Raw genomic sequence first — 16,977 nt, forward strand, 5'->3', positions numbered from 1 at the left:
ACTTCCGTATTGAGCGAGTCACTGGTACTTCCTGCTTTAGTTTTTGCTTGTAAACCGGAATCAGGAGGATAGAATTAGATTTGCCAATTGGAGGGCGAGGGAGAGCTTTGTATGCGTCTCTGTGTATGGAGTAAAGGTGGTCTGGTGGTTTTTCCTCTGGTTGCACATGTGACATGCTGGTAGAAAGGAAAAACAGATTTAAATTTGCCTGGATTAAAGTCCCCAGCCACTAGGAGCGCCGCTTCTGGATGAGCATTTTCGTCTTTGCTTATGGCTTTATACATCTAGTTGAGTGTGGTCTTAGTGCCGGTTTGTGGTGGTAAATTAATGGCTACGAATAATATAGATGAGAACTCTCTTGGTAGATAGTGTGGTCTACAGATGATCATGAGGTACTCTACACCTCAGGAGAGCAATACCTCGAGATTTCTTTAATGTTAGACATTGCTCACCAGAAATGATTGACAAATAAATTTTGGTTATCTTTTATACAGTGGGTTAAGAAGGAAGTGTCATGTTCTCGTGGACTGCCATCACAGATCTTACCTCAAGTTGTTTGGAGGCTGCTCTGTCCGTGGCTCCCGCCAACGTCTGAAGAATCTGGCACTTGGTGTCGGTTAGATCAGTGAGGAGAAGCTGTGACTCCGTCTGCATAAACCAATACAAGATAAAACTCAATGCATAACTGCAAGCTTTTTAGTCCAAGAATAGTGGATTCCGAAATGGCTCATATGGGGACAAGTACACCACATACTCAGTAGCCTAGAGAAATAAAGCATAGAGATTACACCACATAGCCTGACCTGGTAGGCAGTGAGTTCCTCCATCCTGGTCCTCATGTGTTCACAGCGTCGCCCCAGGGCAGAGTCCATAGTCCCTAGCCTCTCTGTCAGACAGTCCAGTGTGTCCTCTAGCAGGGCCTGGTCCTCCCCACACAGCCCTGTAGGTTGGCCCAGGAGACCCCGACTGTGGCTCACCTCCCCATTCACCTCACTGACATCCTTCCCTAAGGCCTGGAGGAAAAAGAGATGACAAAGTCACCAAACATGCACGGTACCAGGTGATACACAGGAATGGAGGTAGGCTTGGAAGGAGTCTTTTTTTTGCTCCCTCCCCCTTCCCCTTGGCCCTAACTCCTCCATGTTTGCAGATCTCTCCGGTGGAAGCAATACGGTGGAAGCTCCACCACTGCAGCACTTATCAGATCCTTCAGATCTGCAAACATCGAAGGGCAAGGGGAGTGATTGCAGGACCAGAGGACTGTTTCTGAAGACCATGATCACATTTTGAGATGATATAACACTAGGAGAGCAGACGTTGTGTGCTTACAACAAAGGGATGTTACTATTCAGGTGTTGCAGTGGCCTACCTCCTGGTTTTGTAGCTGTGTCTCAGCGTTCTCGGCCAGCAGGGCAGCACCAGAGAAGAGGGTGTTCTCTACATCATCCAGCCAGGAGGAGGTAGCTGACACGGCTTGGTAGAGCTGCTGCTCCATTGGCATCACCTGGCCCTCAGAGGCCCTAGTCTGAGATACCAGGGTTAGCGTCACGTTCCATTTCAATACAGTCAATCAAGGACGTGAGCTCAAATTTCATTTGAATTCCATCAATTTAAGAAGTAAACTGAAATTCCCATTACAATTCAGTCAATTCAGATGAAATGGAATTGGCCCCATCCCTGATAGATACAGTGCATAGTTGTCTTGTATATTTCCATACATAAACATAATTTAACAGCCGAAAACAAGGACAACCTACAGTACAATAACAGGGTGGGATGTTATAGTGTTGTTATAACCTACCTGAGAAGACATCTCCTCCATTGTCTGGCTGAAACCATCATATAACGTCTTCAGTGAAGACTTGTCCTCTGTTTTATCTGTCTCTCCTTTAAACAGGGTCCCAGAGGTGGTCACTCTGGCCGTTCTGGAGTAAACCTGGAACAGAGTATGACCACTGTCACTGTCAGACGACGTCCCTGTACTGTACCTCAGAGCAGGGCTGGCCCTAGCCTTTTGGGGGCCCTGAGCGATTTGGTTTGGGAGCCCCCCACGTCGTAGAAAAACATTTTAGTGCCCTCTTGAAGGCGGAGAGAAAAATGCAAAAGTTTAAGTTAATTTACTGCAATTCTACACATTTTGGCATGGGGCAAAGAGAACATTTTTGCAATTTTATAACAAATAAATAGCTCCCGAGTGGTGCAGAGGTCTAAGGCACTGTATCTCAGGGCAAGAGGCATCACTACAGTCCCATAAACTTTGATTTGATTTGAGGTTCGAATCCAGGCTGTATCACATCCGGCCGTGATTGGGAGTCCCATAGGGCGGTGCACAACTGGCCCATCGTCATCCGGGTTTGGCCCAGGTAGGCCGTCATTGTAAATAAGAATTTGTTCTTAGCTGACTTGCCTAGTTTTACCATGGGACAGAGATTTTTTTTCTCAGTTTTAAAGCTAATTTCCTGCAATTCTACATATTTCTCCATGACTTATGCCATGTTAATATGATATCTGAGTGAGAGTGACTAGCAAAATCAATGTGGGCCCCTGTCACGCCTACTCCCGCTCCCCCTCCCCAGTGCTCGACGTCACCGGTCTACTAACCACCCGTCCTGGCAACCATCGTTACGCAGACCTGCTCCCCATCATTACGCACACCTGGACTTCATTATCACTTTGATTACCTTCCCTTTATTTTACCCCTCAGTAGCCTCAGTCATCAGGCAGTATTGGTTTGTTGTCATTCACATTCTGCAGTCTTCTCATGTTTGGTTTATCTGCATTTATCATTATTAAACTCACCTTCTGCACCTGCTTCCTGACTCCCGACATATACATAACTGCCCCCTGGAGGTCAGGGCCCCTGAGCACGTGACCTGCGTCAGTATTTGGCCATGATTACTACAAGTTTAGATAGCTGGCTAAACTAACTTGCTAACTCTCTGTCATGGCTAATTGAGTGACTATCAGTGACTGACATAACAGAAAAACTGCTGATGCACAACCAAAAATAACTGGTTGAAATCTGGTTTTGGCTGCTGGGATAGGTGTTGACGGTGGGGTCAGTACCGGTTGCTTGTTGTCTTGCTCCAGGGTTTTCTGTAGGAGCTGGAGTTTGGTACTGAGCTCTTTCCTCAGGCTCTCCCACCTCTGTCTCATCTGCTGCTGGGCAGCCCGGGTCTCTCTCTCCTGCAGGAGCTCCGGAGAGAAGGGCTCTGTCATACTGCAGACAAAAGAATAGACGGAATATGATATAACATAAAAACATTACACAGAGGATAAGGCCTATTGGCCTCTGGTAATTCAAAATAAACTGTCAGAACCCTGTGTTGTTGTGTTAAAGTGGATTCACGTTACTACTTTGTAGTAAAGCATCACAAAGTAAAGCATCACAAAGGCAGAGCCTTTCATGGCCATACCTGACATACCATACCTGACACTGCTGGGTGAGGCCTGCTGGATCAGGATCTCCTCTCCTCTACTGGCTACTGACTGGAGCAGCTTCTTCTGCTCTGCTAGCTGCTCCTCCAGCTCCTAAACAACAAGGCACAAACATGACCACTCTTAACAGCAATGACTTCTCTTTGAATGAATGAATGCATGATGAATGAAGGAAGGAAGGAAAGAAGGAAAGAAGGAATGAAGGAAGGAAGGAAGGAACAAATGAACAAACACACAAACAACCAAACAAAACAAAGATCCTACACTGGCATGGCAGCAGTAGTGCGATGGTGTGTTTGAGAGTGACTACCCTACCCTCTGTCTCTGGAGGCTGTCCTGGTGATGTTGTGAGCGTGTGGTACGGGCCTGGGCCAGCCAGTCCTGTACACTGGGCCCCGGAGACAGGCTAGAGTCAGACTCATTGTTCTCCTGGTCCTGCAGGAAGCCCTGGTGAAGGACACAAGCAGAGAGAGGGTTACTTATGGAAACAATAGTGAGAAAAATGACAAGAGAAATGGTTATTCATGTAAGGATTCGTTTGATTCACATCTTGACAACAAGACCGAACAACCATCAAGGCTGGTGAGGATTACAAGTCATTTGATTATAAGTCAATTCCTTATTTTGATTTTTAAACCTCAAACAATAGAGTGGTTGAAATAATTCAAGCTAATTTTTATGCAATCCAGTTCACCCAATCATATCCCTGCACACATCAGCCACAATAAAGAATAGTATATGACAAACAGGGACGATGTCAAAGACAGAAGACATTACATTAAAGGCTCAGAACAGACATTACATGTACATGCTTCCTCAATGGGCCTTTCAGCTCCTGAAAAGCATCCCATGCAAGAGTAGCCTGCAGGACAAACAATGTGAAGGCATAGGCTTTAGCGCTGTGGTCTAACATGATCCAGGAGACCTGGACTTGAACACAGTCGGTCACATAAGCGACCAGGCACCTCAGTAAACACTGTCTGCAGTCAAATTGAAATAATTATTCTAAAGAGGTCTCAGTTTCAGACGCGGAGATGACTGTAGCAGTAGCCAGGTCCCAGATCTACCAGGCTACTAGTACATTCCTCTCCGCAGATAAATCCGGCAGCACCTTTTACTGTAGTAGTAAGCTACAGGGCAGGTATCCAGAAGCAGCCTGACTCACCTGAATGTTGATGTGTTTGTCCTGCAGCATCTTCTGCAGCTCCAGCAGACTTCCCTTCAGCGTCCGCAGCTTCCTGGCCAGCTGCTCAGCGTCCTCCCTCATGTCCATCCGCGTCTCCTGCCTCCCCTCCAGCAACAGACTCTCGCTCCGCATGGTCAGCTCGGACAGGGCCACCACCTTCTGCTCAATCTCCTGCAGCATGTTCTGGAGCAGCAGGAGGAGAGAGGCCATCTCAAACATGGTGCTGGATACCAGGCAGGCCCTGCCCGCAAGGCAGCTTCAGTCAACGGGGCCTCCAGTCCCAGGGTCAGTATAGACCCCTTCAGAAGACCAAGCAGCAGGTCTCTGTAGGTACTGTCCTGCTCTCATTGTAGGTCCACCTCCCTACCAACACCCTCGCCTCCAGCACAGCCCAACACACCAACACTAATCCTTCACGTCGCATGCTCAAGATAAAAAATATAGATTCACCAAGTGGCCTGGACTGTTGTAGACCCTTGTAATGAAAAGATCCAAAGCTACCACAGATGTCCCATAGTAAATGCTTCCTCAAAGATCCGTGCACAAAGGAGATTCCATATATAGACCCATATCCTGTGTGTGTGTATCGGTAAGTTGAACAGGTTTCAACTCCCCGCCTCCCTCCTCTCGTCAGTTGGTATTCCTACTTGGATATTCTAGCAGGCTGATCCAGCTCCACCACCAACACCAACACCAATCCCTGCAGTCGGAATCTATTAATCTAGCAAATAAGGCTCCCACCTGAAGACACGGCCCCATGCAGTCACACAGAAGACATCTGCATAATCTGCTTAACTAGACTAGTGTTACAGACGCTTAGGAACCTTACCAAGCCTCTGCCCTCTAACACTGCTGCTAATACTCTTGTTTACTGATGCCAGGTTCCTACCCCTCCCGGGTGGATCCATATGTGGCAGGCAGGATCAAAAAGGGGAGTTATAGTGGTATTTAATAATTGGATGTTAAATGAGCAGTTGTGTAAAAGGGGAAAACGCATGTGACTCACGGAGGAGCTTTTAAATAAAGGGTCTCTGTCTGCGTTCGTGCATATGGGCGTCTGTGCGTATGTGTGTGCGTGGGCGTGAGTAACTGCCAGTAGGGGGCGCTCTGTTCTAACCTGGCAGTCTATGAGCTGCTCCTCCATGTCCTCCTCATCCTCCTTAACGCTGGGCTGGAGGAAGGTTGTGAGTGCAGAGCGGGTGCTGAGCAGCCAGTGGTCCATCTGGTCAGCCTGGTTGAGGTAGTGTTGTAAGGCCTGCTCTTGACGCTGCTCCTCTAGATGGTCAGTCGCACGCTCCTGGACAGGGAATCACAAGACACCACATGAAGTAAGGCCAGACACAGCTTGTTGTCATGTTCATGAACCTCTTGACCCCTCAACAAACATGCTTTTAATGGCCCTCTCGTGATGAGCCTGATCTAAGACACTCAAATACAGCTAAATGAAATTAAGAAGTGGAAGTGCACCTATCCGAACAAAAATATAAAATAGAGAGAGAAAAGGTATTGGGAGCATCACTGTACCTCCAGAAGCTGTCGTTTCCCTGTGGCCTTCATATGTATGGTGGCCATCCTCTCAGCCAGGACAGTGAGGGTGGACTGCATGGCTAGCCGGTCGGCCGTGTCCGAGTCCACAGCATCAGTACCCAGCTCCTCTGAGAAGCTGGTCTGCAGCTTGTCTATATCCTCCTGCAGACTCTGGATCTCCTCACCCATGGCCTGGTAGAGGGAATAACAGTATTTAGTTATGATGGGAAGACATTGAGTCATGAGTATACTGAGATGTTACACAGGATTTCTGCCTCGAGCAGGAATGTTTGTTTTTTGAGCATTTCGAGATGTCAAATAGGATTACTGCCTTGTGGAAATTGGTATCTTGAGCATAGCGGAATGTTACATAAGACTTCCCTAAGCAATACTGATTCTCCCTTACCTGATGGGCTTCCATATGACTGTCTGTGCTCCTGTCAGCCTCCAGTGGCTCGTTGAGTTTGACCTCTAAGGACTCCATCTTAGAGGAGATAGACTGGAGAGAACCCTGGTAGCGCTGCTGCTTCTCCAACGCTTCGTACAGAGTCCTCTGCTTCTCACTGATCTGTAAAGGGAAGGATAGGAACTAGGTAGCAGGCAGACCTCGGCCCAAAAGAATGGTACTTCACAGTTTATTTGTAAATACACTTTCCTAAATAACCGATTAAATGTTTAATCGATATGCATTGAGTACCACATTCTTCAAGGTCTCCCAGGAGCGTTGCAGGTCATCGAAGTTGGCCACAGATTCAAATGTCGGGTCATATAGCTCCTGTATGGGGGCTCTGGTGAGGGTGGCTCGTCCCAGTCCCATCTGAAAGAAAACACGAGCAACAAATACAGAGAAGCATCACAATGTTACTCGGTGTATAGGTAGGTACACAATAAGGTAAGTGGTCAGGACCTGGTTGTATAAAACACCTTAAATGAATTCCCCCCCTTATCTATTCCCTTAAAGTTTCCTTAACTTTAAGTCAGTTGCACAAAATATTTTAAGGAGAATTCCCCCCTTAAATTATGTGAAAAAGTTAAGGGTGCCCATGAGGTCCATTAACTGCAATGTAAATAGCATTGGTGGAGTTGAATGTTGCTTTCATCTGCTCTGGGTTCCAAAAGAAAAACATCAACTGGCTAGCTACTTACTTTAGCTAGCTAAACAATGGAAAGTGCACAATCCATGGCTACTGAGCTAGCTGGCTAGTTAGCTATGTCCTCTGTAAACTAGCTTGACGTACTAGAAAGTAATATAAAGTTCGGAAAGAAATGTGCTACAAAGAAACAGGATTTTATTATCTTCTGGAGCAATTTGGTTATCCTGTCTTGATTGTAGAAGTTCTATGTTGCTATCTCAAAAAAATAAAAGAATTAAAGCGATCTCTTTGAGGAGAAGTTGTCAGTGAATCAGGCCGTCTCCACGGTAACCAGATACTCTTTCAGCCATACCGGCCTTCAAACTACTGTAAAACCCCTTAACATATGCCCTTACCTAAGGAAATATTTGAGGGGCTCTATGCAACGCCCTTAAACATTTCCTTTAGTTAAGAGGAAATGATTCCTTAAGGTAAACCCTTAAGGGAAACACCTAAGATGTTTCATGCAACTGGGCCCAGGCCCTTAATGGAGAAGTACAGAAGCCTTGCTATGCATTAATCTGTGCTAATGCAATGCATTTAATTTGAGGCATACATGATGACAGGATATTGAGATGTATCTCATATCTCATGGTCTGCAGCTAGAGTAGAGAGAGAGCGAGAGCGAGAGCGAGAGCGAGAGAGAGAGAGAGAGAGAGAGCGAAAGAGCTCAGTAGGTGATGCCCGAGTGTGAGTGATGGGAGAGGGAGTGCAACAGACCTGGGAGTGAGTGATGGGAGAGGGGGAGCGACAGACAGGAGGAGAGGAGATCTCACTGTTGGTGCCCTCCTCCCCAGACTCCTCCGTGACAGGGGACAGGAGGGTGTGACAGCGGCCAGCTGTCATCTGATCACACCATAGGATCAGAGTTAGACAGAACAGACAGACATAGCATCCAGGTTTTAATCAGAAAACACATGCAGAGAAGATTGTGTGAATTTGTTAAAAGTCCACCACAGAGAGTGGAGTCTTTCAGACAGACATCATGCTAGCTCGAGATTTGATAAAGGGTCACAGGATTAACAGAGGAGTGATTTGCCTGAGTTAGTTAATAAACCAGAAAACACACAAAGTAAAAAAAAAACATGCTGTACAATTAGTAAACTCGTATCGTTTACCACATCGATAAGCTCGATTGGGGAAGGGAGTTGGCCTCTCACCATGACTACAGAGGGTTTGTGTGTGTCTCCATCCAGGTCCTCCTCAGTAAGCCCCGCCCCCTCCGTGTCACTCACAGTGAGCAGCATGGTGGCGTGCTTGGCCTTCACAGCAAGCATCTTACACTTAGAGTTCAGACTGGCTATCTGCTCCTGGTAACCCTTGATCTTCTGGGCCAGGTCCTGTTAGAAACATCCCGATCACGGTCAGTGGTTATGGTGACAACAGGGGAACAAAGCATCCATATAGTCCTAACATTTTACAGCTTAACTAGTGTCCTTTTTGTCGTTGTTGTTTTTTTGCTTTGGGTACCTAGTTGTTCCTACCAGCACCTGGACCTAGAGGTTTTCACAATTCTGCATTCCTTTCCATTGGTAATGCTACAGTATGTAGAAGTACCTCATGGTGTAGGATCTGAGCCTGCAGCTCCTGGATGTTGCTGGTGGGAATGGGTCGGTCCTGGATGACTCTGTGGGCGTCCTCTATTAGCCCCTGGAGGTGCCTCACCTCCTGCTCATACTGCTCATACTGCACAACAGCCTCCTACAGAAGGGACAAGAAATCAAGGAATGTTGATCCTGGTGCACAATGTAGGAGGTCAACTGCTCTTGGCTTGCAGGTGTGGCCAACCGGATTCAAACCGTGACTTTCTGTGTTCCTCAAAACCTAGCCATTAGCTCGGGGGAACTAACACAAGTCTTCAGTCACAGGCAATCGAATGAATTATTCATGATTGTGCTGTGGCCTCCCTACCTGTAGAATGTTGCACTGCTGTATTGCGACATGCTGCAGCTGGCTGGCCTCCTGCTGTAGGCCCAGTGCCGTGCGACAGATAGCCAGGCCAGGCATCACCTCCTCTGGGACACGCAGGGCGCTCTGACATAGCTGCACCGCCTGCACCTGCTGCTTGAAGCCCTCCATCTCTGACAGAAGACGCTAGGAAAACAGACAGGAGGGAACGTCACATTCTCCGCAGCAGCAGCAGCAGCAGCAGAAGAAGGAGTAGTTACCTGTCTCTGGGCCAGTTGTTCCTTGAGACTCTGTCGGGCCAACTCAGGAGAGGTCAGTGTAACTTGGACCTGTTCCAGAGCAACATGTAGGGTCTTCACCTCGTACTCCAGACGCTCCATACTCTGAGAGGATGACACAGGACACACACACAGGTTAATCTCAGAACCCAGAACCAAATCTTCCGAGGGCTAGCTGGCTAGCTAATCAAGTCATGCTAACCGTCTGTCACTACACACAGGTCAATCAATCAAATATATTTGTACGTACAGGTGAGAATAACACTGAGATGCTAAAAGCTATTTGACCGTCTGAGACTAACAACAATGCTAGAGTGAAAACAGATGCTAGGCTAAAATGCAAGGTCAGCGCATACAGTATGTCTGAGTCAGTACCTTGGCTGCGTCCTGTAGGCTCTGCAGTCGTGTCCTGATGGTCTGCTGGAGCTCCTCGGTGTTGCGGCTGAGCTCACACACCTGCTGGGACATGTTCTCCGTCTGCAGCACCTCAGATAGCAGATCCACCTTCTCTCCCATGGCCTGCAGGTCCCCATGGAGCTCCCGGGACTCACGCAGCACAGACTGATGGGACGGGGAGGGGAGGGGGAAAGCACAACACAGGCAATGAATGGAATAAGAAGACACTGTTTTTGAAAAAAAAAAGGAGCAACCAGTGATGGATGGACCCTAAGAGGTGCCGGTAAATAAGAAAAGAAGTAACATCCTGGAGGGATAATGATAGGAGACAGGGGAACAGAACACATGTTTATTTCCTTACACACACAAACACCACCAGTATTGTTGAAGATGGTACAGTGGAAGTGAACAGTGAGAGTTTCATACAGTCTCTATCAGCATTTCAATCCGGTAACTCTACATGTGTTTATTCATGTCTCCACCCACCTGGTACATCCTTATTTGCTCCTGCAGATGAGGGGAGGAGTTCCAGATGATGTTGGCCCTCACCAGGCCCTTGGCTTTCTCCGACCACCTCACTATGAAGTCCAGCATCTCACTGTACTCCTCTAGATGGGCATCGGCCTAGACAGGTGAGATAACAGAGAGGAATTGAGGAACCAGGGAACAACAGCAGGGAAATGCATACTTTAATGACACTGACAATGTATGGGTAATGTACGTTTATGGTATAAATAGCACCTTTTACAATTAAAAGTAAAATGGCCCCATATAAACATTTTGGGCTGGGCAACACAGTACATTAAGGCCACCTCTTCAGTGTAACAACAACATTGTTAAAACAACAACAGTGTAACAACTAGACTTCTCATGTATATTGTTTCCCCCCTCAAAACATTTATACAATTGGTTCCTAACCTTTTTGAGCCAGATGGTTCTACACTCGGCCAGTCGGGCAGTGTGGTGGTGGATGTCTCCTAACTTGACTATGGCATCGCTCAGCTGTTTGGCCAAGACGGGGTTCCGTCTGCCGAACTCATGGACCGCAGCATCCAGCTCTGAGAGAGTCCGACGACAGCTCTCCAGGTCATCACAAAGACACTGAGGAGAGGAGAGAAACTCTGGGTTAAACGGACTGACCAAGATAGCAGCTCTGGGTGCTCATTCACTGTTGTATGTATTTCAGTTTACTTCCTGAATTGATTGAATTGACAAGAAATTGACCCCAAACCCTTATTCAGAGTCATATGCATGAGCATCTTCAGCTCCCGCTCACCTTGGTCTCGTCTTTAGCGTGTTCGACATCACTGGCTTTGTCTTTGAGTCTGGTGGAGATGGCTTTCATCTTCTCCGACACGTCATGGATCCTGGAACTGAAGTCCTCCTTGATGTCTCTCGTCTTCTGAATCTCTCTCTCTTTGGATAGAACCTTAAGAAATTCAGAAGAGAAACGTACAAACTTAACCCTGTAATAACTTCTCTATTTCTTAACATTTACATTAGTAAAAGATACAGTAGTTGACGTAGTAGACCGGACACAGATTAAGCCTAATCAATTTTAATCGAGATTCTCCATTGAACATGCTTTTTAGTTCATGGCTAGGCTTAATCTGTGTCCAGGAAACTGGCCCAGTGAGAAATAGCAAGTGCTAGATAGTCCGGTACCTGGTCCTCGATGGCCCCCAGTGCAAGCGACACCTCAGCCAGCTGCATGGAGATCTCTGAGGGCAGGATGGTGTACAGGTCCAGATACTTGCTCTGCTGCTGCTCAGCTATCTTATCCAAATGCTGACGGTACCCGATCACATCACTGTGCACCACCTGTACAATACATAAGAGAAACATGGTCATGCACATGTACCAAGACTCAAAAACAAGCCACTCACATAACAATTCTTTAATTTACGCCATAGCTAGCCTTGATCCCAGCCTGAGACCACGCCTTAGCACACAGTAGTACTTGATACATCAATTGAGTAAATGCATAAAGGAATTTCTAGTTCCATAGGGTTCGTCAGCGGCTTACCTCCAGCTCCTGTAGCAGAGCATCTATATCTGGGGTAGGGTTGAGAAGCAGCTCCCTGGTCTCCTGGATCCAGGCTTTGACCACACTCAGGTTCTTCTCCACCTCCTCTCTATCCCTCAGCTCCATCCCAGCCTGGCTACGCTTGGTACGCGCCTGCTGCAGCAGACTGGTGGAGAGACATAAAACCACTCAGATCCATTATTCTGTTCCTAAGATATTTGAACTGTTTTTGAACTGGAGCGTTGGGAAATACAGAAGACACATTTTCACTTGTAACTAAATGGACAATTATCTCTCTTATTCTGTTCAATGCAAACAACAACTGATCTAATTCCTGAGTTGCCAATCCATCTGTTATGCAAATGCTAAACATAGGCTCGATTGCCAGACTCATGGAGCTCCACAGCGGCTGTGGGAAGAGACCACGCAAAACCTAACAATCTTGATCTGCACCTTTCCATGCGGTCTTGTACAGCTCTGATCTCCTTGAGACTGGGCAGTTCGTCCTGTTCGGAGGTGGGGGATGGTGAGGGGACCTCCACGTCATGGAGCAGGCTGAGGGCGTACTGACGCAGCAGGGTGAGGGAGGACAGCTCCCTCTCCATGTCCTGGATCAGCAGCTCATGCTGGTCCAACACAGACTGCAAGGTAGCCTTGGAGGCCTTCTCCACAGCACAGTCTATCACACGGCTCTGAAGCTCGTCCACTATGTTCCTCAGCTTCACCATCTGAAAGGAACACAGGCGGGGGAAATCTAGACAGTGTGCTGAACCTGTAATGACTTGTATATAAAGCATCATTGTTAGCTTCTACTATGGAGTAGTGTACACTCTTTCAAGAAGACTTTACGGCAGACAGCAACAAAGAGCATAAGGGGAACAAATAAATAATCCAGCAAGTGCTGATAGTATACTGTTTAGTTCCCTTTCAGTCAGTATACTGCACAACGGACAGCTATGAGGATTGCACTCTTGTCCCCCTAACTGTGTTGTACCTCGTACCTCCTTAGGGAACAGGAGTTATATTCATTGACTTAGGTTGATATTATGGTCTTCTCCACTGTTTATTCGCGAACACACTGTACTCACACTCACAGTCCCATGTTTCTGTGTAGCCTACTATACCTTCTCCCTGAATGTCCTCCACTCCTGGGCCGTGTCCTCTAGGACCCTCTCCTGCCCTCGTGCTACGCTGCGTAACCGGGTCCAGCGCTGCCACACCGTGGTCATGGAGCGGCTGATGGTGGCCTTGCTGGCGTCACTACCCACCAGCTCCAGCTGGGATGCCTGCTCCTCCAGCCCGGTCAGCTTCTCCTGGAACCCATTCACCATCGACACCAGGGACTGGCAGGGAGGGAGGAGAGGAGGAAATATACACACAAGAGAAGAGTCGCGGTCCGTTCGCATATTATGGGTGTTCATAAATAAAGTCTAATCATTACTTCTTTGTGCTTTGATTACTAAAGATGAATGTACAATGACGCCATCATGTGGCTAATTATGGGGCCATGAGCAAAATGTATCAAGTAATGTAAAAGTCAAAACAGAAGAAAATCTTTATTTTCCCATGGTCCTCTTTTACCCTATGACTCCTGAGCTTCTCCTCTGCCTCCAGAAAGGTGGCAGCCTTGGCGGTGGAGAACTCAGTCAGCTTCTTCTCTGCCTCGTTCATCAGTTCAATCACTGTCTGCCTCGTCTCCTGGTAGGACTTCCACTGGGCAACACAGCTAGGGACAACACAGGACAGTCAATTTAATTCAATTCCATTCCAACTTTATTGTACCAGTAAGGAAATGCATGGTGCAGCCAAGTATTTACAGAATAATTCTAAGCATTAAGGCCAAGGAGATGTGGTATATGGGCAATATACCACGGCTAGACCACGGCTAGGGGCTGTTATTATGCATGACACAATAAAGCCATTGGCTGTGCTATATTGTCCATATACCACAAACCCCTGAGGTACCTTATTGCTATTATAAAACTGGTTAGAATATAATAGCAATAACAGTAAAAAGCTACTTTTTTGTCATACACGTAATACATGGTCTGATATACCACGGCTTTCAGCCAACAAGTATTCAGAGCTCAAACCATCCAGTTTATAAAACACAATATGCACTTTGTGTGTTGGAGGGAAGCATGTGTTGAAGGGGATTTAATGTCTTAGTTTCAATTGAGTAACAACGTCACGATGACGGCGATCACTTTAAGACAATCCAATCAGTTCTGTCTGTGTTATATTAACACTAAATTGCCCATCTCTGCACCAAGGTCTCTCTCTCTGTATTCAACACTTGTAAAACCATATTGTCCATGCACAAATGGTTTTCAGTCGCTTTGGATGAAAGTGTCCACTAAATGGCATATATTATATGTCCATATTTTGATTACAATTGAACCTTTTCCTTTACTTCCTGTACCTGATCAGGACGTCCTGATGACACTGCAGCTGATCTCGGACCTCCACTCCTCTCTGCTGAGCAGACTCCACACTCAGCCTAAGCTGCTCCTTGGCTGAAGGGTTAACCAGGTTCTCCAGCTGGGGGGGCAGAGCCTCCAACTCCTGCAGGTGGCCCAAGAACTCCTACCACGAGGCACAGGGAGAGAACATGGTAAAGGGAGAAAAAAAATGAGATTTTTTTTGTGGTAGAAAAAAGGCACACCAAAAATAATCACTCTTGAATATAAGTTGCAATTGAAGCTTTGTTTCAGTTTGCTTTACCTCTTAGCAACATGTCCTAATGGACCACACTTTATTTAGTCCTGACAAAGGCCCAGTTTGTCAAAAACGTCCTATTAAACTAAACACTTTGGGAGCGTTATAACATTGCGCGGATTCATTTTTGCTCTACATTATCCACCCGGACAAGTTATTGGAGCACCCACCTGCTCCGAGGCCATGATGTCCTCCTGCTGGCGTAGACATTCCTCATAGTTCTCTACGTCCACCCCCAAGCTGGCTAGTTGTAGGAAGGCCACTGCATCCTCCAGCCACTCACACGCTGACTGCATCCGGAAGTGGTACTTCTGACACAACGCTAAGGCCTGTTCCAGGGTGATCTGGAGAACAGACAGGGAAGGGAAATGGTGAGTATGTGAAGCTAACAATACTAATAGATGTCAACAAACAGGCTATGTTATTGTCACTATTACTCCCTCACAGCGTACAAAAATTCCAGAAACGTTCCCAAAGTTCCCAGATGAAATCCTTCAACTGAGATTTTATAAACACCTAGGAGATTTGGGAAAGTTTCCAGATTTTTGCAACCCCACTCCCTTATATTATAATACATTGAGACAATATGATATCACTTCACCTGTTTGGAGCTCAGAGCCTGTTGTACATCAGCCTGTAGTTTGGCCATCTCCTCCAGGCTCATGTCAACATGGGCTGGGACCAGCTCATTGGCGCTGGTGTACTTCTGTTTCTCCCTGCTGCTCAGGGCAGCCACGATCCTCAGCCTGGACTGGACCTCTTCCTGCATAATCTGCTGCTTCCTGATCTCCTCCTGGACCTTCTCTACCCTCACGTCCACCACCACAGCACAGTCCAGCTCATCCCTGATTTGCTGCAGCCAGTCCAGGGTCCGCTTCACCTCCGTCTCAAAGTCTTTACTCTGGACAAACCTATTCTCACACTCCACTATCAGCTCCCCTACAGCAGACTGCAGGGACTGCAGCTCCTCCTGCCACAAGACCACCTGTTCTCTGGAGGCCTCGTGGGCAGCCTGGTCCAGCTGAGGAGCCAGGTTGTCCATCTGCTCCATGAGTCTAGAAAGATGAGAGCTGGCGCCCTGGAGACTCCCGGCCAGGGCGTGGTAATTCTTCAGCCTCTCCTCCGCCGACTGAGTCTCTGCGTTGACCTTGACCAGCTGTTCTTTGGTAGCCTTCAGCTCTGAGTCTACTTGCATGGCCATGGCCTTGTGGTCCTCGAAGGACTCCAGCGTGTCGTCGAGGTGCTCCACCCGCTGTTCGATGAGCCTCTTGAGCCCATTGTAGAGGCTCACCAGCTGGGTCATCTCTTCAGGCCGCCAGGGTTGACCGGTGCTTCGGAATCCTTCTTTCTTCTGGTTTAGTTCACTGACAGCCAGACCAAGGTTGCTCAGATCAACCTGAAGAGCTTTGTAATCGTTCTGTAAACTGACAACCTCCTCTGTCTGTAGACCGACAGGCTGAGTCCCCAAGTTATGGAACTGCTCCTCAAGCTCCTTCAACGCATTATGTGTTACATCTATGAAGGAGGCATACTCCTTTCTTGATAGAATGGCCTGTTCAATCTTTTCCTGTTTCTCTTTGGCCAGAGCCAGTATGCTATTGTATTGCTGTGGGAGAGCATTGAGTTTCTCGTCCAAGTAACAGTGGTCCACTTCATTCAGAGTGGGAAGGATCTCCTGACCAGCTCTCTGGACGATCAGTAGGAGGTTTTCATATTCCATCGCCTGCTCTACTATCTGCTGGTACTTCAACAGCTGCACGTTCAGCTCCAAGTCGCCATTCATGAGGTTAATCTCAGGGAAGGTCACTATGTCTGCCTGTTTCAACCACTGACATGTCTTCTCCAGGTCTGCCTTGAAGTACTTTCTGGAGACAAGCACCTTTTCCAGCTCCTGCAGCCTCTGGCCACACTTCTGCAGGGCCTTCTCAAAGATGTTCTGCAGCTCCTGCAGCTTGGTGAGCATCTCAACCTTCTCGTCCTCGGTGGCGTCCCTCATCAGGTCTCTGCCTTGGGACCACAGGGAGGTCAGCTCGCTCTGGTAGGCCTTTAGGCTGCTCTGGATGTTCCTGCAGGTTCGTACCTGCTTGGCCAGGTCGTCAGGTAGCAGGGCGATGTACTCCTCTGCCTGGGCCTTCTTCTCATTCTGCTGAACCCAGGTGATGGACTGGTTGACAGCCTGCAGGAACTGTGTTCTCTCTGTGAAGGCCTTGCTGAGGTGCTTCCTCCTCTGGGCCACCTTTATTTTATTTACACAATATAGACATGTAAAAACGATAATAGCATGAAAACAGTATAAGCATAAGTTAAACAGGCATGTGCAAGTGTCAGAAACCCAAATAGTCTTTTATTTTATTTTTAAACACACAA

General features: G+C 47.4%; 1 protein-coding gene across 9 annotated transcripts in view; it reads right to left on the bottom strand.

Moving 5' to 3' along the window:
• The window catches only part of syne1b (spectrin repeat containing, nuclear envelope 1b), a 150,420-nt gene that overhangs the window by 55,509 nt on the left and 77,934 nt on the right, over window positions 1-16,977 (bottom strand). For 8 of the 9 annotated variants that reach the window (XM_031828581.1, XM_031828591.1, XM_031828582.1 and 5 more), the window contains 29 exons: window positions 15,212-16,846; window positions 14,781-14,954; window positions 14,315-14,478; window positions 13,474-13,618; window positions 13,017-13,235; window positions 12,346-12,620; window positions 11,893-12,058; window positions 11,532-11,687; window positions 11,143-11,295; window positions 10,785-10,967; window positions 10,353-10,490; window positions 9,846-10,031; window positions 9,453-9,575; window positions 9,196-9,378; window positions 8,842-8,985; window positions 8,445-8,624; window positions 8,005-8,130; window positions 6,849-6,968; window positions 6,558-6,719; window positions 6,149-6,343; window positions 5,742-5,921; window positions 4,604-4,807; window positions 3,754-3,885; window positions 3,431-3,531; window positions 3,067-3,220; window positions 1,802-1,936; window positions 1,370-1,525; window positions 804-1,013; window positions 547-648 (listed from right to left, as the gene is read on the bottom strand). In XM_031828581.1, the coding sequence (XP_031684441.1) occupies window positions 547-648; window positions 804-1,013; window positions 1,370-1,525; window positions 1,802-1,936; window positions 3,067-3,220; window positions 3,431-3,531; window positions 3,754-3,885; window positions 4,604-4,807; window positions 5,742-5,921; window positions 6,149-6,343; window positions 6,558-6,719; window positions 6,849-6,968; window positions 8,005-8,130; window positions 8,445-8,624; window positions 8,842-8,985; window positions 9,196-9,378; window positions 9,453-9,575; window positions 9,846-10,031; window positions 10,353-10,490; window positions 10,785-10,967; window positions 11,143-11,295; window positions 11,532-11,687; window positions 11,893-12,058; window positions 12,346-12,620; window positions 13,017-13,235; window positions 13,474-13,618; window positions 14,315-14,478; window positions 14,781-14,954; window positions 15,212-16,846 (6,201 nt within the window). The remainder of the gene's footprint in view (window positions 1-546; window positions 649-803; window positions 1,014-1,369; window positions 1,526-1,801; window positions 1,937-3,066; window positions 3,221-3,430; window positions 3,532-3,753; window positions 3,886-4,603; window positions 4,808-5,741; window positions 5,922-6,148; window positions 6,344-6,557; window positions 6,720-6,848; window positions 6,969-8,004; window positions 8,131-8,444; window positions 8,625-8,841; window positions 8,986-9,195; window positions 9,379-9,452; window positions 9,576-9,845; window positions 10,032-10,352; window positions 10,491-10,784; window positions 10,968-11,142; window positions 11,296-11,531; window positions 11,688-11,892; window positions 12,059-12,345; window positions 12,621-13,016; window positions 13,236-13,473; window positions 13,619-14,314; window positions 14,479-14,780; window positions 14,955-15,211; window positions 16,847-16,977) is intronic. The other variant, XM_031828585.1, reaches the window with a different exon arrangement.

Source organism: Oncorhynchus kisutch, linkage group LG7 (assembly GCF_002021735.2).
Source record: "Oncorhynchus kisutch isolate 150728-3 linkage group LG7, Okis_V2, whole genome shotgun sequence".
In the NCBI taxonomy this organism is placed as follows: Eukaryota; Metazoa; Chordata; class Actinopteri; order Salmoniformes; family Salmonidae; genus Oncorhynchus; species Oncorhynchus kisutch.